At 34.4% G+C, this 21813-nt stretch overlaps 2 protein-coding genes across 2 annotated transcripts; one reads left to right on the top strand and one right to left on the bottom strand.

Moving 5' to 3' along the window:
• Positions 1-10070: 10070 nt before the first annotated feature.
• Positions 10071-14658, top strand: LOC130973981 (2,3-bisphosphoglycerate-independent phosphoglycerate mutase). The gene is made up of 10 exons (XM_057898681.1): positions 10071-10283; positions 10525-10693; positions 11052-11179; positions 11600-11750; positions 11832-12035; positions 12229-12653; positions 12754-12946; positions 13031-13126; positions 13772-13927; positions 14183-14658. The coding sequence occupies exons 2-10, from the start codon at positions 10529-10531 to the stop codon at positions 14345-14347; spliced, it is 1683 nt and encodes a 560-aa protein (XP_057754664.1). The 5' UTR covers positions 10071-10283; positions 10525-10528; the 3' UTR covers positions 14348-14658.
• Positions 14659-15579: 921 nt separating this feature from the next.
• LOC130977046 (uncharacterized) lies at positions 15580-19705 on the bottom strand. Its single transcript, XM_057902045.1, has 8 exons — positions 19273-19705; positions 18540-18690; positions 18319-18444; positions 17764-17844; positions 17047-17239; positions 16548-16818; positions 16228-16440; positions 15580-16154 (listed from the first exon to the last, which is right to left on the bottom strand). Exons 1-8 carry the CDS (start codon positions 19652-19654, stop codon positions 16111-16113), a joined length of 1461 nt encoding a protein of 486 aa, XP_057758028.1. The 5' UTR covers positions 19655-19705; the 3' UTR covers positions 15580-16110.
• Positions 19706-21813: the final 2108 nt, after the last annotated feature.

Here is a 21813-nt window from a genome sequence, read left to right as displayed (position 1 = left end):
TCGACAACTGCAACTGCAACTACGATCAGTCAAGAAACACGCCTCAACATCAGATTATCTTCTTTAAATAAAAGAAGCTCTCAGACTCATTGGTTGCGATCGGCTCACCACTCTCTGATGAAGAATACACTAATATCATCCTTGATGGCCTCAGCGAAGAATATCATCTGTTTATCACAATGAACACTACCAAAGACCCTCCATACTCTATCCCAAATCTTGAGGCATTATTGATGGCACAAGAAGAAATAATTGACAGATTCAAGAAACCAAAATCATCTATGGTTCAAGTTCACGTGTCACAAACTACTACTACTAGTCAAGAATCAACCTCTCACCAACAACGGACTCCTCCAACAAATTCATATTCTAATCATGCATGTGGAACATACAATAACTTTGGAAGAAGAGGTCGTGGTGGCAAAGGTTCTTGGGGAACCAACAATTGCCCCCAGAGCCAAATTTGTGGCAAAATGGGACATGTAGCTAGTTATTGCTACTTTCGCTTTGATCAAAATTACTCTCATGCTCAAAACCATACTCCCAATTCTTTCATGCACACAGCATTACCATCACCACCTTCTTTCCACAATCCTAAAGCTATGATAGCCATACCATCTGCTATTGCTGATCAATCATGGTATGCTAACACAGGAGCTACCCATCACTGCACCTCATATCATAACAAGTTTGAACCCAAATCACAGCCCTGCATCTTCCTTGGTTACAACACAACTAAAAAAGGTTACAAATAGCCGCGTCTTTGTTTCTCAGAATGTTGTCTTAGATGAAACACAATTCCCTTACACTTTCCTCTTCTCTAAATCAACACAAAACTTTACCACTCCACAAATCTCAGAATTGTTGCCACAAATTTCTACATTACCCCCTAATACTCTCACACCTGCTCAACTCATTCCTTCTCTACCTCCCAATCATCTTTCATCTCAACCACTGTCTTCAGCAACTAACATACAACCTTTGCCTTCCAACAATAACAATTCTACAAATGAAACAGCATCAGAGATCCATGCACCCCTACTCCCTTCCTCTATTTCTCATACAAACCCAACAAATACACACAATATGCTTACCAGATCCAAAACTGGACAACTTAAACCAAAAACACTTCAAGCTCAGACAATACCTGTATCACATATACTTCCTAAGAGTGTGAAAGTAGCTCTTCAATCTCCAAACTAGAAAGAAGCCATGTTGACAGAATATCGAGCTTTGGTCCATCATCAATTTTGGACATTAGTGGATGCCCTACCGAATAAGAAAATCATCTCTTACAAATGAATATTTGCTGTCAAACAAAATTCAAAGGGTGATATTATTCACCATAAAGCCAGATTAGTGGCAATGAGCTTTAACCAAACTGTTGGAGTGGATTTCGATAAGGTATTCTCACCCGTGGTTAAACCTGTGACTATTCGTTTGATTCTAACTTTAGCCCTTTCTAAAGGTTGGACAATCAAACAAAACGACTTTCATAATGCGTTCCTTAATGACATACTATATGAAACTATCTATATGAGTCAACTCCCAGGTTTTTCCTACTCAAATCCTCATTTAGTATGTAAACTTAATAAAGCAATCTATGGCCTATGCCAAGCACCTCGTGCATGGCATATGACCATTACTGTTACATTGAGAAACTTTGGTTTTCAGTGCACCAAGTCTATTCCCCCTCTCTTCACTAAATTTTCTAACAAATTTTTATTATTTATGTTTTAATTTATGTAAATGATATGTTAGTAACAGAAAATGATAATTCTAATTGAAAGTACTACAACAATTACATTCTACCTTTCTTCTTAAAGATCTTGGTGATATCAGTTTTTTTTTAGGAATTGAGGCCCTTCATTTTCCTGGAAACATGATCACCTTGAACCAATCTAAGTATATTCTTGAGCTTCTATCTAAATCGGGAATGCAAGATTTCAAGCCATGAGCACCCCTATGATTAGCAATTCTAAATTAACAGCAAATACTGGTACTCCCTTTGAAGACCCCACTCTCTTTCGATCTATAGTGGGGTCTACAATATGTGACTGTGACTCGTCTTAACATTACTTTTTCGGTAAACAAGCTCAGCCAATTTATGGCTAATCCCATACTAGAACATTGGAATGCAGTCAAGCGAGTACTTCGTTACTTGGTAGGTACGCTTCATACATGCTTAGAATTTTATCCTTCAACTGACTAACTGACTTAAGATTAACTGTTTTTGTAGATTCTGATTGAACTGGGTATATGGATGATCGCAAATTTATTTCTGGTTACTGTATTTATTATGGTTCTAATCTTATCTCTTGGAAGTGCAGCAAACAACCTACTGTCAATCGCAGTTCTATAGAGGCAAAATTTTGCGCGCTAGCAGTTGTGTTTGCAAAGTTAATCTGGATTCAGAATCTACTAATCAAAATTCAGCAATCGTGTCCTACATCACCTACTGTATTTTGTGATAACATCTCCGCTGTGCTGTTGGCGTATAATCCAATCCTCCATGATCGCACTAAGCACTTTGAACTCAATCTTTACTTTGTTAGAGAGAGAGTCATCAAGGTCAAGTAGCAGTTACTCACATTCCTTCCAGTGAGCAAATAGCAGATCTCTTCACTAAACCTCTCTCCAATTACTTATTTGAGAAGTTTCGGAGCAAACTCAGGTTGTCCATTAAGCCTCCCTGAGTTTGGAGGGGGGATATTAGAGTGTCACAAGTAAAAATTAGTTATCAAGAATCTATTATGTAAAGTCTTGTATACAAGCGTAGCATATATATTTGACAATCTCAGTGTAAAAAAATAACAATACTCATTTTCAAATAATCATTCAATACACTCATATCAGTTTTTATTTTTCTCTCTTCTCTCTGCTCACGCTTATATTCCTTTACTTAGGGGTGTTCATGGATCGGATCCGATCCGCATATCAGCAGTATTTATCCGAATCTGATCCGAAAATTGCGGATATGGATCCGATCCGCAAGGCTTTCGGATCGGATCGGATTGGATCCGCACACTAATCGGATCGGATTGCGGTTTTTGTGTCGGTATCCGCATATCTGCATACCCGCAAAAATAAATAAATAAATAAATAAATATTCTTTTTATGTTTTATTTCAACTAATAATTATCATATATGATGTATTATTTTAATTTATTATTTAAAAAAAGTATGTTTAATATCATTGATATTTTTTAATAAAAATAAGCTTTTAAAATATTTTTGTGTTTTGCGGATATATCCGATATCTGATATCCGATCCGATCAAATCGGATCCAACCTTAAAAACTGCGGATATTGGATCCGATCCGATCCGATGATTTTAGTGCGGATTGGATCAAAATTTTGGCCATATCCAATTCGATTCGATCCGTTGTAGCCCTACCGTTACTTTTGTGTCTTCATTTTTTAGAAATACTAAATGGACTAAAATTTTATGTCCCTGAACTAAAATTTTAATTTTAGTCTCAGACTAATAAATATAATACTGAATTTTAGTCTCAGTCTTAATTGTGCAAAATAAATTAACTTACAGGTTTAATTAAGATTCTTTAATTGTATTAAAAATTAAGAGTTGAATTTAATTTCAAAAAGACTAAAAATAACCTTTTATGATTAAAGTTATGTCTTAAAAAGTTATTTGATTGTGTCAGAAAGCTAAAATTTTTGCTGGCATAGAATACGAAAATTAATTAAAAATTTGCCTCGTTTTTATAGGTACCAAGTATAAAAATGAATCCTTTCATTTTTGTTTATTTTTAATTGTAAAAGCACAATTAAATACATAAAACAGTATATTTTAATATCCATGTTTATTTGGAGAAATAAGAGATCTTTTTATTTAAATAAAAAAAAGACCCACAAACCCACGGATATTGGATACGCATACTTCTAGAATTCTAGTTCTAGAGGTTCTATGCCCAAGATGAGAAGTTTTGGTAGTTTTTCTGTGGTTCCTTTTCCACAGAATTCCCGTGTGCTCGTTTCTGTGGGATTTGGGGCACGTGACTCTGAAGCACTTTGAATCATAGAAAGAAGAGATTCGTGCATGTATTATTATTATTATTATTATTATTATTATTATTATTATTATTATTATTATTATTATTATTATTATTATTATTATTATTATTATTATTATTATTATTATTATTATTATTATTATTATTATTATTATTATTATTATTATTATTATTATTATTATATTATTATTATTATTATTATTATTATTATTATTATTATTATTATTATTATTATTATTATTATTATTTTTATTATTATTATTATTATTATTATTATTATTATTATTATTATTTATTATTATTATTATTATTATTATTATTATTATTATTATTATTATTATTATTATTATTATTATTATTATTATTATTATTATTATTATTATTATTATTATTATTATTATTATTATTATTATTATTATTATTATTATTATTATTATTATTATTATATTATTATTATTATTATTATTATTATTATTATTATTATTATTATTATTATTATTATTATTATTATTATTATTATTATATTATTATTATTATTATTATTATTATTATATATTATTATTATTATTATTATTATTATTATTATTATTATTATTATTATTATTATTATTATTATTATATTATTATTATTATTATTATTATTATTATTATTATTATTATTATTATTATTATTATTATTATTATTATATATATTATTATTATTATTATTATTATTATTATTATTATTATTATTATTATTATTATTATTATTATTATTATTATTATTATTATTATTATTATTATTATTATTATTATTATTATTATTATTATTATTATTATTATTATTATATTATTATTATTATTATTATTATTATTATTATTATTATTATTATTATTATTATTATATTATTATTATTATTATTATTATTATTATTATTATATTATTATTATTATTATTATTATTATTATTATTATTATTATTATTATTATTATTATTATTATTATTATTATTATATTAAAAAATTTAAGGTATTTTCGATGTTTTAGTAGTTTTAATAGTTGTTTTCAATTATAAAAAATATATAATACATATTAATTGAAATTAACTGCTAAAATAAATATTTTTAAAATATTTAAATTTTTTTGAATATATTATATTATTGTTCCTAAATAAACTCAATAGTTAAGAAGCCCACAGTTACGAAGCTCCAACAATAATTTCGAATAAGAAACAATGATGTAGTTAAAGTCTAATTAAAATGACATATTAGCATGCCTTTTAATATATTGTATTTGAATTTGAATATTATCAATGTCAAAATAAAAATTCTTAAAAATTTTAGATATATGAGTAAATAATGTATATAAATTTGTGATGTAAAATTATTAAATTTATCTGACAAAAACAAGAAATTTTCACGCTCATAGATTCAATACATGTAGGAGGAGTAACCTATCATTTTGCAGAACCATCTCTATAGTAAAGGGGATAATCGCTGCACGACTTACAACTGAACTATCCACTCAAAAATGGTCAGTTATATCCACACCTCTATATATATATAAATATATCTGCACTTTAAGTGATTTTTATATAATTCTCGATGTCTTTATTAAAATACCTGATAACTTTAATATCATTGGAGTACCTTATATATTCTTAATAGTCATCTTATGAATGTCCAAAGAAATAATCCAGAAGGCTTGGACCATAACTCCGGGCCCAATTCATTTCATCAGTTGGAATAAAGTATAAACCAAGTTGGTAAGTAAGACTGTAAGAGAAGTTGGTCTAGTCGTTAATTCACTAGTTTGTTTAACTAAGGATTAAAATTAAAATAATAAATTAGATTATTAATTAATTATTTTTATTTTAGATTTTGAATTTTGAAAAATAAAGATTTGTAATTAAAACAAATCACAATTGGCACGGTTATTCTCAATACCGTGCTAAACTTTTCATTCTCTATTTGCGATTTCCATTTCATAGAGTCATTCCGACGTCATTGCACTTTTTCGCTGTCCGGTCCGACGCCGTCCAGCCTCCCGTTGACGTTGTCCAGCCTCTCCTCGTCCCGGTTGTGTTTCGTTACGATGTGAGATCGTGCCGCAGTAGTCCCGTGCATTCTCCTTCCTACTGCCTACCCGCCGCCGGCCGTGCAGGCCCCATCGCAACCTCACCGTGCACGGATGGTGGTTTCTACCATCTAATTGGATGTTTATTCAATAGGTATGCAAATGGTTATTTCCATTCCTAATTGGATGCTCATTCTTTTCGACTCGGTTTAGTCTTGTATTATTAAGAATTGCTGGATGTTCGATTCAATAGGTGTGCGGATGATTATCCTAAATCCATTGATGAACAACTATTAATTAAATAAACATCTACCCAATTATTGACCTTTGGCAGTAACAATCAGGCGGAAGGAACGTTGGCGTTGGGGGAGCGTTCACATCAAACCAGTGGCGGCGGAAAGGAGATCTGACGTTCTGGGCGGCATTCGGTGCGACACAGTGCAACACGCATGCAGAAGTATGGCGGGGCGACGGCGGCGACCGGGTGCTCTTGACGACGACCGACGTTTGACGGTGGCGTGAGGCAGGGGCGCGGGAATACGACAGTAGCGCGTGACCACCGTGAAGGGACGACCCTAAAGCTTGCAAGAGGAGCGTGTGGGTAGCGCCGGATGTTCAGTTTGCAGCGAGGTTGCCGGAGGTTCAGTTTGCAGCTCCGTTGGTAGGGTTTTCTGGAGTGTGGCTGTTCAATGGTCAAAATGTGCGAAGGAGGACTAGGATGGTCAAAATTTGGATAGTAAAAATTAGGATTTTGAAGTAATTTGGGGTGGAAGGTTTTTTCATTTTATTGGATCAATTCTAGAACCCATTGTTCATATTATTTACAAAGATTATTGTCTACCTAACAAAACAGTTATTTTAATAGATCAAGTTCAATTCTAATTAAACCTTAATTGAATATTTAAATTTTTAAATTTTAACTCGGTTCAATATACGGTGCTCAAAATAAGAGATATCATGCATTGAAATTGGCATATTGACTTTCGTTTGATTCTGAGAGATACAAATATGGTGACAGACACCTTCATGTGGAACTTTCTTCACCTTAAGTGGAGTTTAAAAATAATCTTAAATGAGACTGTCATTCTATATAAGCAGTTCTTTTATTTTTTTTGGTGACTAAATAGAAAAGAAATAAAAAAAGAGACAAAACCAAATTAATTGGCTAGGGTCATATCTAAATCTATTAGATGTTGAAGCTCACTCCATGGTTGGCTCTAATTCGAGTGAATGTCCGCGCCAGAAGCAGCTGCTTTAGCCATACAATCTGCAACACTATTTGCAGTCCTCTGAATTAAAAGAATAGAGACTCTCCAATTCCAATTCATAACCTCCTATATATGCTTTGCCAAATCCCATTCCGAAATATCCTTACCAAGCATTCTTTGATTTACCAAGAAAAGAGCTTCTAAACAGTCTGTTTCACAAATAACCTCACGAAATCCACTCTCCCAAGCAAGAAGTAAACCTCTCCAAATTGCATACAATTCAGCAAAAAGAACACTGCACACTTCAACTTTTCCAGTGCAACTTTTCAACCAACATCCATCAGGATTGTGAATGATACAACCAAAACCAGCATAGCCAAAAGGAGCAAACCAACTATCATCACAATTCAATTTAACAGAATGAACTGGAGGTAGAACCCAATGCAAACAAAGTGAAGGAGGAGACAAAGATTGATGCATAGCAAAAATAGTGTGAAACTCCCTTACTGAACTACGAATCAAACTCACCACTTTACTAGCACTCCATGAATCATCTATACTAAATAAGTCCTGATTTCTACTTCTCCAAATCCACCAGATGGTCGAAAAGAAAAGAAAAACATCTCCACTCTTTACACCTTTGTAGAGCCAATCATGTAAATTCGAGTTATCTGAATACAGGCCTAAAAGGTTCTAGACCTCCTTGGCACTAGGGCACTCCCGAAGACAATGAAGAATAGATTCAGAACCATTCTGACATCGATGACAGGTGCTAGATAAAGCTAAACCACGACTCAAACGAAACTCTGCCGTAGGAATAGTATTATGAAGACTGAGCCAAATCAAAAACTTGTACTTCTCAGGAATATGCAGTCGCCATATCCACAACCAATTATCATGATCATTCCAGTCAAACTTTCTTTTGGCTAGCCAACTGTACCCACTCCTAGCTGAGTAGAGTCTAGAAGATGCCACACCCCACGACCAACCCGAACTCTCTCCAGCATTCAAATCCGGATTATAAGCATTCAAACGCTATTTGACATCTTTTGGAATGATAGAGAAAATATCATGGGGATTCCATTGACCATCTTTCCAAACGTCTCTAATAGTTAAATCAGAGTCAGATATATGTATAAAAGGGACATCTAGAGCAATTGGGCCCTCAATACTCCAATTGTCAAACCAAAAGGATTGATCAAGTGACCCAACGCACCAAGAGAAGGCATACTTAAGAACACCAAAAGCCTTTGAGATACTCTTCCAAACATGAGAAGCATTGCAAGGGACATGGCCATCTAAAACTCCCTCATTCTCCTCAGATACTTCGCCCTCAATAGAGCAACTCAAGGCTTGTCCTGACAATAAAAAAGTTGCCAAACCAATTTACCAAGTAAAGATATATTAACACACGCAGGATCTCTAACACTCAGGCCACCAAATTTTTTTGGAGTGATCATGATCCTCCAATTAACAAGAGAAAGACCTCTACCATCAACTTGACCCTTCCAAAGGAACTGTCTCATCATAGAAGACAATTTATCGCAAACCCAATTTGAAAAAAAAGATACCTGCATATGATAGATAGGAATGGATGATGCAACAGAATTGATCAGGCAAAGTCTCCCTACTTTATTTAGAAGCCTTCCTTTCTAATTAGCTAATCTTCCCCTCACATTTTCAATCACCGAATGAAAAGAAGCCCTACTGGTACGGGAATGATTAAGGTTAACTCCAAGATATCTTCCTAAGTCCAAAGCAAAACGTATTGAAGAAACACTAGTAAAAATATCTCTTCTACGAACAGTCACATTTTTAGAACAAAAAATTTTAGACTTTTCAAGATTCACTTTCATGCCAGATGCCTTGCAAAAAATGTTAAGAGAATGCATGACCATTTGAATCTGACTCTTTGTAGCCAGACAAAAGAGTAAGAGATCATCTGCAAATATCAAATGAGAAAATTTTGGGCCACCCCCTAGTGACAGAAACTGGTTTTCACACACCTTCGACCACCTTATGAGATATATAGCAAACAAGTCTTTCCATACAAAATTCTTTTATTTTGATTGTTTTGTTTTGTTTTTGTTTAATTTATTTAAATAAAAAAAAACAAATATTTGAACAATCGAACTTCAAACCTCTTCGAAGATCTAGTGCCGCTTGAATTAAGTTAGGGTAGTGCTAGGGAGCCAATGGCTTAAGTGTACAATGTGTACAATGGGCTAAATTTTTGGTCCATGAATAAAATGAACATCACCATACTAGCTAGAATAACCATCCGATACCAAGGATAACCATCCGGATACCAAGGATAATAAACATCTCAATAAAAAATTAAACTGATTTTGGGGTTCACCAAGGATCGAACTCTTGACCTTTCGAATCTAGAACTCTAATACCATATCTGAAACCACTCATCCCAAAAATGTAACCTGACAGGACAATATAACACTAATAGTCACATCTCTAATACTTCTTAAACCTCCATTGTACACATTGTACGCTTAGGCCATTGGCTCCCTAGACTTTTTCTTTATAATACTCGCATAAACTTTTCATATTCAAAAATCAAAACTTCAAATTCAATACTTTTTTTAATACTATTTATTTATTATTTATTTACTCTTGTTTCTCAATTAAAATAAAGAAAAGAAAGCGAAAACATTGAGCGTGAAGAATGATGCTGAACGAGATGCTTATGCCTTGTTCCACGCCAACCTATTAACAAAGCACTATTTAGAAGACACTAGTCTCCATTTCAATTAAAATAATTAAATAAATAAATAGAAAAGTTTGTTTCTTCCATGCCACTAGTATTTATATCTAACCAATCGCATACGCAACACAGGGTTTTGCTCAGTTAGGTTAACGCATCATCCACCTCTTTTTTACAGTTACAGCTAACCTCATTAGATTTCATATCGCTTCTTTGTTTTTGCCTCCTTCCCTTACTCACTCACTCGCTCACTCTCTCACAAATCAGGTATCTCTCTTCTGTTATTCCCATCTATCTACTTGTAATCTCCATTAACATTTAATTTCATTTATTTTAATCTAATTTAATTTAATCCATAATATAAGATAGATTATGAATTGTTATTACTATTATTGTTGTTGCTGTTACTGGTGGTTTCTGAAATGTTTTGGAGTGATTTTATTTGATTTGGATCTGAAGTTTAAAGAGAGAATGAAAAACAATTGATTTTTTTTTTTTATTGTGTTAGGAATATGGGAAGCACCCCAGATGCCAAGTGGAAATTGGCTGATCACCCAAAGCTGCCAAAGGGAAAGCCAGTTGCTGTGGTGGTTTTGGATGGATGGGGTGAGGCCAACGCTGATCAGTACAACTGTATCCACACCGCTGAAACTCCAACCATGGATTCCCTCAAAAAGGTAGATATATAGATATAGATATAGATACTATATGGTATATGCACCCTTTTGTGGAATCTGAAATCTTTTTCTTTTTGCATATATTATGATATATTCATTCATATAATGATAAGATCTAAGATTGGTCCCCCTTTTCGGGGTGTGTATGTTTGCTTGATCCACTTTCTGCTCATGTATTGTTATGATTCCTAGGTTTTTTTTTACCTTGTCATTGGTAGGTGAGAGGCCTTCTCTTGATTTGAATTTTATTTAACTGGAAATTCTGAACTGGTGTTATTGAATGTGTTGGATTTGTATGATTATTGATGAGATAGAAATGGAAATGAATGGTGGGGTTGGTTGGTTTTTGTTGTTGTAGGGTGCACCTGAAAGGTGGAGATTGGTGAGGGCTCATGGTACTGCTGTGGGACTTCCTACAGAGGATGACATGGGCAACAGTGAAGTCGGTCACAATGCTCTTGGTGCTGGCCGCATCTTTGCTCAAGGGTAAGGCTTTTTGTATTTGTGTTTTAAAGTAATAGACTAATAGCAATCAGATGTTTCTTGCCATTTAATTTAACCTACTGGTTTCTTCATAAGGAATTGGTTTTCTGGAGTTTCTTTAAGACTGTTACTATTAGATTCATACCAGCTAGAAATGTTAAACGTTCTTGTTTCTTGAAAACAATTGAACTTTGCTGTTGTCATCTATTGCCTAGTTTTCCTTTGATGGTTTTTTCGGTTAATTGTATATTACTTTGACTTGGAACTCTGTATTCTTAAATATTTGGTTCATTTAGAATTTTCAGATGTTTACTTTTGGTGTTCCCTTTCTTATGTGTACTCCTTAATCCTTAGCCTTTCTTGTTAAAATGTTCTCCTAACTTGCCTGAGGATTGGAATTTGTGTGTTTATTGTTCATTCTAGTGCCAAGCTTGTGGACCTTGCTCTTGAATCTGGAAAAATTTATGAAGGAGAAGGCTTCAAGTACATACAGGAAAGTTTTGCCAATGGCACATTGCATCTCATTGGGTTATTGAGTGATGGTGGAGTCCATTCCCGACTTGATCAGTTGCAGGTGAGGATTGGGGGGTTGGAACATTTGTTTTGCCATGTTTGTGTGAAGTTTATCCTTTCTAACTAAGCAATTTTTCTGCAGTTGTTGCTTAAAGGTGTTAGTGAGCGAGGTGTTAAGAGAGTCCGCGTACACATTCTTACAGATGGTCGTGATGTTTTGGATGGCTCAAGTGTCGGATTTGTAGAAACTCTTGAAAATGATCTTGCCAAGTTGCGTGAGAAGGGTATTGATGCAAGAATTGCATCAGGTGGGGGTCGTATGCATGTTACAATGGATCGATATGAGGTACTGCATAACATTGCCCTTCAGTTTGGTCAAGTCAAGAATCTTTCAATACTCATATAAGATTAAAATAAAAATATTTTATGAGCCATAAGCATTTTGTATTTGTTTACAAAAGATATGCTTGACTTGCGTCTATTCTTTTTCTTTTTTTACCTTCTCTCTCTTGTACTAATGGTTTTGAAACAAACTGCAGAATGACTGGAATGTTGTGAAACGAGGGTGGGATGCTCAAGTTCTTGGCGAAGCCCCTCATAAGTTTAAAAGTGCTCTTGAAGCTGTCAAGAAACTAAGAGCAGAACCAAAAGCCAATGATCAGTACCTGCCTCCTTTTGTCATTGTTGATGATAATGGGAAGGCTGTTGGACCAATTGTTGATGGTGATGCAGTTGTTACATTCAACTTCCGGGCAGATCGTATGGTTATGATTGCCAAGTCTCTTGAATACGAAGACTTTGATAAATTTGATAGAGTCCGTTTCCCCAAGATTCGCTATGCTGGAATGCTTCAGTACGATGGTGAATTGAAGCTTCCCAGTCATTATCTTGTTTCTCCACCAGAAATTGACAGGACTTCTGGTGAATTCTTGGTGCATAATGGTGTTAGGACTTTTGCATGCAGGTGAGCTGTGACTACTTTAAATATTAATAAACCACTATTCAGAAGTTTGGATTTAGCTTTAAATATAATCGTGTTGACTTGTTTGAATCTCTTTCAACAGTGAGACTGTTAAATTTGGTCATGTCACATTCTTCTGGAATGGAAACCGCTCTGGCTATTTTAATAAACAACTGGAGGAATATGTGGAAATTCCTAGTGACATTGGGATTACATTCAATGTACAACCAAAAATGAAGGCACTGGAGATTGCTGAAAAGGCTAGGGATGCCATTCTTAGTCGGAAATTTGATCAGGTAAACAATGAATCATCAAGTGACTCCGATATATTGCGATGTTATTAAACTTCCACTTATTCTTCTATCTTATGTGTTGCACAGATCCGTGTCAACCTACCAAATGGTGACATGGTGGGGCATACAGGTGATATTGAAGCAACAGTTGTGGCTTGCAAGGCTGCTGATGAAGCAGTGAAGGTACGCATGACGAATAATTTTCAAATTTTGCGGAACACATTTTGCTGGAGCACTTTTGTAAATACAGCTTGTTATTTGTTTTTGTACCCTTGCTGGAAATTTGAGAACTCCATGTTACTATATAGGGCTTTTAGTATGCGATTAAAATTGGCACAACAGTGTTTTTGGTAAGAGCTATTCATGTGAGAAAAGTATCTTCTGTCTATTTCTCTCTTAAAATGGCAAGGCCATGTTCAATATCAAATTTCATTATCCAATTTTGTTCTCTGGTTCTTTGGCATATTATTTGGTCAATTGAAGGGAAGCAGGTGAGCTGTCCCTAATTCCCACACCGCCACTATAAATGTCACTGTACCACAATAGACATTAAGGGTATGATCGGCTGTGGGGTAAATATTGGGTGGGAATTTCATGGATGAGTTAGAGGTGTAAAATTGCACAAGGAGTTAATCCATGACTGGTTAACTGATTCTCTGTCTTCAGGAATATTTCTTTTGTTGCATTTAGTTTTTAATATGCTAGTGCTGAATAGGTAATTACTGCAAGAAATAAATTTGTGCTAAAAGGAGAAAGAACAAGATAGTTGTGAAGACGAGTAGTTAATCAGTTGTATTAATTAAATGTGTATGTGCATTTGTTATGCAGATGATTCTTGATGCAATTGAACAAGTAGGTGGAATTTATGTCGTCACTGCTGACCATGGCAATGCAGAGGACATGGTCAAGAGAGACAAATCGGGAAAGCCTCTTCTTGACAAGGAGGGAAAGATTCAGATTCTTACTTCACATACCCTTCAGCCGGTAAGTCATGCAAATTCTAGCTGGTCAATTCTCCGCTTTACATGAGTAGTGAATTTGTTGAATATCTAGCTAATTTTTGTCAGGTAATAACTAATAAGGCAGAGATTCATTGTTTAATGTTAATCACAACCTAAACAGATGTCTTAAAATATAGGCATCCACATGTTAAAAACAGCGAGTAATTTCTTAAAAACATTCCTATGACAAGGTTAATTTTGGTTCCAACTTTCTAATACTTCTGCCTTGCTTGTTAAGGTGCCTATTGCCATTGGAGGTCCTGGATTGGCCCCTGGGGTCAGGTTCAGAAATGACGTTCCCGACGGTGGGCTGGCCAATGTAGCTGCGACTGTGATGAATCTTCATGGATTTGTGGCTCCCAGTGACTATGAGACAACTCTCATTGAAGTAGTTGATAAGTAGAAAATCGGTAGATAAACTATAATGTGCACAACTACAGGGAAGGCTGGAGATTGCAGCCCTTTTAAATAATTCGAAAGTTTTCGTCTCCTCCACACACATGGCGGGGTTTTGATTTTTCATTTTTTGAAGAATTGTTAGTGAATCAGTCTGCGGATGACAGAACAGGATAACTTATTAATGGCCATTTGAGTGTAGCTTTTGTTTCTTTTTTTTTTTAAAAAAAAGAAAAGGAAAAAAACCCTTTGATTGTCCTTAATAATTATTCAAACATTATGTGATTTTTCCAGTCAAATATGGTAGGTTTCTAGTTATGACTGTGATGTTTGATGTCATTTTGGAATGCCGCCTTAGCTGATTTTGTATATTGAGGTTGATGAGAGGACGTTTTGTTCAGTGCAAAAGCAAAGTTTCTTTGAATTTAAAAAGTAGATGTCAATTGTTGAGTGGTAGATAATGTAGAATATATATATATATATATATATATATATATATATATATATATATGAAAAAATAACTCGAGCAATGAAAAAGAAAATGAATGAGCTACAGTTAACCAAGGCATTATTTTTGACCGTCTCAAGATTGTTACATTTGTTCTGTCTCGGTTTTAGTTAAGTATTTATTTTTAAATATTTACTTAACTAAGGAAATCATTGAAATATACTATAATTTTAAAAATTTAAAAGCAAGTTACAAAATTACTCTTGATAGCAGTAATTATGAAGTGGATATTATCAATTGATTTTAGGTAATCTCATTGTAATTTTAATTTGTTGGAAATGAACTTTGTATTGAGAATAAAATTCCTTAAATAAAAGGCATATCATTAATTTAGAAATGACAATATCTACTCTGATAATTATTCTCTTTAATTACTTCATTAATTTATTCTCTGATAATTATTCTCTTTAATTACTTCATTAATTTATTTTTTCTTGCTTGTTAAGTTAGGCCTTATGATTGAAAAAAGAAAGTTAATGCTTATATTGATTTGCTAAGTAGAAAATTATTTGTGAAAATAAATACACAAAAAAATAAAGTTGACACTTAAATTAAGAATGGAGTAACATATACTAATTTCCTATGAGCTAAGCTTGTTTTGTTTTTCCCTCTATAAAACTTCAATAGAAACTCGAAAACCAAATCAATCCAAACCAGCAAGTTGGTACTGGTTTAGTTCTTTAAATATAATAAAATTAAACCAAACTAAACCGAAATGAGATTTATAGGCTTTTCCTGAGTTAGCATGAAAATGAAAAAGGTGTAGATGCATGCAAAACTTAGAATAGCACTACAACTATTGTTCACATGTTCATGTCTTCAACTCATGAGGCAAAAACACATGTAATGTGCCTTTTCAACACACACAGTTACCACCTTTGAATTCCAAGAAATCATTAGAATACAAGTACAATGTCTCATCTGTCTCATAGACCTAAAATATTCATTGCACTATACACCCAAAACCCTTTGAACCTAAAATCAAAGTAAAAAATATATAATATGTATCATTTTTTTTTTGTTACTCAAGTAACTAATTCACTCCAACTGGTCCTATGCATATCACCTATTGCTACTTAACAACACATGAACAAATGGTACATTGCCTGTAACAATCCCATCATAAACGTTGAGCTCGGTAGCTAGGACTGGACAGAGGTACAGAGATAAAGAGACACAAAAATGTGCTTGAAGTTGGAGATAGGTACAATTTTCCTACATAAATTTTGTCTTTCTGTGTGTGTTCTTCCCCAGCTATCAAATCACAGCTCAAAAGCACAAAATGCGGAACATGGGGTTCCTTGATCTGTACGGCACATAGAAAACATGAAAATATTGTATTTAGTTAGACCATACATGGATGAGACCATGTCTGTTACCGGTATATATCTCATTTCGATCTTCATCGTAAAAGAGGGCAGTTATGTCCTCCAAAGCCTCCGCCACAGTGCTCCTTATTTGAGATGAATGATTGCGCCGACAACTGCAACTGGTTCCACTACACTCATCTGATTTGGTGCTGCTGTTCGACGCATTAATTTTAGCGAGACATTTCCCGGTCAAGATATTGCTGACATTAATGGAGCCAGCAGCTGCATTACGAGGCAAATTATAATGATATTAAATCACTTTCGCAAATTGAAAGTTGTTCATGATTAATATGTTTAGAAACTAAAGAACTAAGCTCAAAGGGAATTACCATTTCCTTCCAACCATTGAACATCGGAATCAGCCCTGCAATAAGATATGATCAGATCTTGATCACTTGTTATGTATATGTTATTTGTATTGCAATCAGGATGCCATAACAGGTGATCCTCAAATGACGTAACAAGTTCTCCGCGAAAGTTCCACACAGAAACTGTTCGGTTTCTGAAAGTAAGGAACAATTGATTCTCATATAGGAAGATAAATGCTGATGGAGTCATGAACTCAGTTCTGCTTATCTCTGTCAGTTCAGCATTTCGAACCTACAAATAAAATAAATTACTTTCAGAAAGAGAAGTAAAAAAAGACATTATATTAAAAATGGACTTTTTCTAATGAAGGATCTCTTTAAGGGTACAAATTTTTTAAATAACATTAAATGCAAGAAAAACTTAACCTTCAACTTTTGCATCCTTAAAGAACACCCTGGCACACTTATCAGCAAAACCCAAAAAAAAAAAAGATAATAAAACAATAAAAGCAAGGCATACATCAAGAATCTGAAGGTTCTCATTTTCTTGCTTGACCAGAAGCTTTTCATTGAATTGCTCTATGAAATCCACCTTTTTATTCCGATGAAGTAGATGATTGAATGATTTGAGGACTGTGCCATCTTCGATGGACAGAATCTGAAGGGGAATATGGCCGCTGGATCTATTGAAAATTAATAACATGATACCAGGGCTGCAACAAATGATCAACTAATTAAGCTCCAAGATGATACACCAATGTTTCACGTAGATTGTACATTGCCAAAAATTTTACAAAGACCAGTTATGTTAGTTGAAAAATACTGATGCAAGGCACACTTAAAAGTGTCTGAAAATGCCGAGAAATAACAGTTCCAGAAAGAAAGTGACATAAAATTCTGAGTTAGCAGCATATTATAAAATAAAATACCCATCAGGAAAAAATTCCTTATGGCGCTTAAAAATCTACAAGTGTTATTACTAATTTTAATATGCATTTGTGTCCTAATAAATAAATTAACATTAGCTGAAAGAAGCTTTAGACTTCCAAAAAGGTTTATCATGGAACTCAAACTATTAGATAAATTAGTTAGGAATATTGAAGAATTTCACAAAAACATCTGGATCAAGTGAACAAGCCATTTGTATCCGAAATACAGAACCTAGGAGCAGACTTAGAGAGGCTACTTAGTACAATGGAACTTGAATCTGGAAATCAATCCAAAGAAGAGAATGTACCTGATCTTGATTTCTTGAACATGCCTATCTGAGATGGAGTATAACAATGTATAGTTTTTAAGATCAAAGACCTTGTATACACTGATACCATTTCATGAATGTGGTTAGACAGAATAAGCAGGAAATAACAATCAATTTGGTAGTGAGTTTTCATCCGCTGATCAATTTGGTCCTCGAATTTTCAACTGATCAATTTGGTTCCTAGAAGTTTTATAACCGTGAATCAAGGTAATCCTTCTCATAGATTCTGTTTTGACACCTTGATAGGATGTTGACCCGGACAGTTAAGTGTCACGTGTCTCAAAATAATAACCTATCAAATGACGTGGCATGCCAGTTAGAAAATCATTTTGTGACTTGTAGCATTGTCAAACCATGTTAACATGCCATGTGGCACTTAACGGTCCACTTCAACATCCCACAAATGGCGTCAAAATGGAATCTGTGCATGATTCCCGGTTATAAAACTCAAGGACCAAATTAATTATTGTCTCTAATAAACAATGGGAACAACACTATAGTAGACTAAAATAGAGAAGTAAATGAGGAAGATACCTATCCTGTGCAGAGTAAGTTAGGACCTTTCCGTTAACATCGTCAAACTCTACAAAACCGGGCCATTTCAAGGACTCGGACTCAAAGAGAGGAAACCCATCATCTGGCCTACCCCTTCGTATGTATCTATGAACAGAAATGAAAGCGAATGTAAGCAAAAGAGATTCGGAAATAGCAATCAAAGAGGAAGATTTGAAAGCACAGCTGCAGGATATACGCACTCAATCCCAGTGGATCTGCATTTTAAGGAGCTGAAGTTTTCGGAAGCATAAACGGACACTGTAATAAGTGAGTCATTGTTCTTATTATAGAAGAGACTTCGAATTACTTCATCAGGGGACACATTCAAAAAGCAAACCCTTTCATTTGTATCTGCAAGTAATCGAATTGAACAATCAACTAATTTGTATTCTCAAGTCTCAACACTACGGGAAGCACCACACAAAAACCAGAATAAGTACCAATTCACAGTTTCTCCATTCAATTGAGCATTCCATTCACAAAAATAAATAACCAATTTACATGTATTCAGCACAATGACAAATTTGATCAAAATCAAACAAAGGGAAATGGCAATGAAAATGGGCATCAGACAACTCAAAACCCCAATTAATTGTGCTTGCAATAGACCATTCCAATTCACCAATTCAAAAACTATAAAACTCCAATTCCATCGATTCAGCACAATCAGAGCAATGATAAATCAAAAGGGCTAATGCCAATGGCTACTGGTACCCACCCATCCACGCATAAAGATCAAACCCCAATTCATTTATACATACAAAAGACCACCCCATTAACTAAAAATCATAGAATCAATGAATTCAGCACAATCACAACAATGATCAACAAAAAGGTAATGCAAATGTTCATTGAAAGTTTCAATTTTTAAGGTGCCCACAAAAGAAAAAAACAACTTTTCCAACTAAGGGGAACACAATTCAGAACCCTCACCTCTACTAAAAGCAGCACAAAGACCAGAATGGCAAAGCGCAAAGACCAAGTTCTTAGCAGCAACGATCTCAACAAGCTTGCTTCTTTTCATGAAGAAGGGCAAAATGGAAGAAGGAGAAGAAGAAGAAGAAGAATTGGTAGAAGAAGGTTTACGATCATGAGTGTCATACTCTTGAACCAAGCGCATGGTGCTGAATCTCTGGTGTGCAGTGGTTGTTGCGAATGCACGGTGGGGCTTGGGACAAATCTCGCGGGATTGGAGCTTCTTGACGATGCTGTTATGGTTAACACTGCCATTGCTGGAAGCTCTTCTTCTTCTTCCACCTTTGCTTGCAACTATTCTTCTGCTGCTATATCTTGCTGATATTCTTCTTCCTTCCATTATCTCTCTCTCTCTCTCTCTCTCTCTTCAGTCTCAAATCCACAACTTCAATTCAATTCAATTCATCATGCTTTTCTTTCAAGCATATATTTAAATACCATAAATTATATATAATTTTCCATAATATATATATATATATATATATATATATATATATATATATATATATATATATATGTGAATTTTTTTTACTTCTAAAAATTCTCCTTTTTTTCTTTTGAAAAGTTAGGATTTAACATTTATAATTTAGTGTTTAAAGTTAAAGATTTATGACATTTTTAAAGATTAAATTAAAAGGTTTAAAATGTCGGTTGATTTATACAATTTTTTAGAGAATCAATTTGAACAATAAGTCAAAAATTGGTTTAGACAAGAGTGACAATTGCCAAAATATTTTCTGTTTTTTTTTTTATTGTTTTTTGGTAAGTGTTAATAGTGAAATTGTTCAAACCAGTTATATGAATAATATTTCCTAATACTTAAAATATATGTATATATTGCACTTATTTTCCATTTTTTTTATCAACCCATTTTGTTTTTATGGAAGACTAATACTTTTCTATTTTAAAACAAATGTTATATTTATATTAAAATATAAACTAGTTAATTATCATGCTTTCTAAATACACTAGTTTTTTCAATAAATTTGTATTCTTTAAATTAAAGTAGTTACCTTAGGGCTATTCTACCTATATACGCATGTTAAATACATTTATTCCCAAAATGCGCATAGGTGGAAACTATTCTCAAAATGCGTAGTTCCATTCTTTGTATGGTGACTACAAAATGGATCTTAACATCATTTCAAACGAGGTGTCCACAAAATGGGAGAACCATATCAGGTTCAGCAGACACAAAATGGAGAGTCCATTTCCTGTGTGGCAGTAGCAAAATGGAACGACGAAGTCAGGGACGCCAGGCACAAAATAGGGGCACGGCGGAGGTGACAAATATGGGCACTCCATGTCTATTGTACCGCATACGAAATGTGACAAATCAGTGTGTACCACACACAAATTGGAACAACGACAAAGCTATAAAAACCCATTCTCCTGCAGAACTGATGCCACAATTCCAATTCTCACTTCTTCTACCCTCCCTTCCTCTCCGAAAATTCCATTTTCATAGAAGTTGCTTTCACCAATTTTTGGTGTGGTAATGGCATCTGAACACATTTATGTGGTCATATATCCCAACGGAGAAATTTCGCATACAACCGAAGGAGTGACATTTATGTGTGATGACCCACTTTGGATAATGATTCCTTCACAATCATCTCTGCAACAACTAAAAAATTTGATTCTGATGAACACTGGGCTGGTTGGGAAAAAGGAGATCAGTACGCTGATTTACAGGATGCCAGTTGCGGTAGCAAGTTTCGTTTGCATATCAGAAAATGCATATTAAATCTGACCAGCATGTGTCGATGATGTTTTCGTATCATCGTAGCATTGGAAGCATATATTCTATGGAACTTTGTGTAAAGTTCCAAGATGTGGGGGTAGCTCATCTAGTTCGAATAACGTGGATGAAATGCGAAATTCCGGTGCTGGTCAAGGCATTCCGTTTTCAGAGATTGGTGGGGCTCGCAGTCCGTCCTTTAACGTCTTCGTGGCCCTCGTCCAGAATGCAGAAATTCCTCACCGACGTCCCTCCCCCACTGTCCATGTTGCATATCCGAAAGGAATGGCCGACGGGTTGGCTGACTCCTCTGAGGAAGACGAGATTGAGAATGTTAGCGGAGAGGAAGCAGAAGCTGTTCCGGAGACCCAACCGCTTGAGGGCGATAGGGTTATCCCAACTCGGGTTGAACCGATAAATGTGGCTAGGGTTGGAGGTCTTTCCAGCAGCACCCTCGACCACTACCTGCACCTGAGTCTTGGTCCAATGAACTCGACTACCGCGGAGGACATACCGAGCAACTATGCTTTGACCAGTGAAATGGAGCTAGAGCTTGGCTTGAAATTCCTGAATAAAGATGTAGCAATGCTTGCTATTAAGAACTACAACATCCGTCGAAGTGCAGAATTCAAAGTAATGGAGTCATATCATACTCGGTATATATGTCGATGCAAACCTTTTGGTGACCAATGTTGCTGGATGGTCAAGGTTGCAAAGACGAGGGCTTCCAGATTTTGGGAAGTTCAAAAATACCAAGG

Source organism: Arachis stenosperma, chromosome 4 (genome assembly GCF_014773155.1).
Source record: "Arachis stenosperma cultivar V10309 chromosome 4, arast.V10309.gnm1.PFL2, whole genome shotgun sequence".
Classification (NCBI taxonomy): domain Eukaryota; kingdom Viridiplantae; phylum Streptophyta; class Magnoliopsida; order Fabales; family Fabaceae; genus Arachis; species Arachis stenosperma.
Note: the sequence above shows the minus strand (reverse complement) of the source record. Positions and strands in the feature narration are given on the sequence as shown.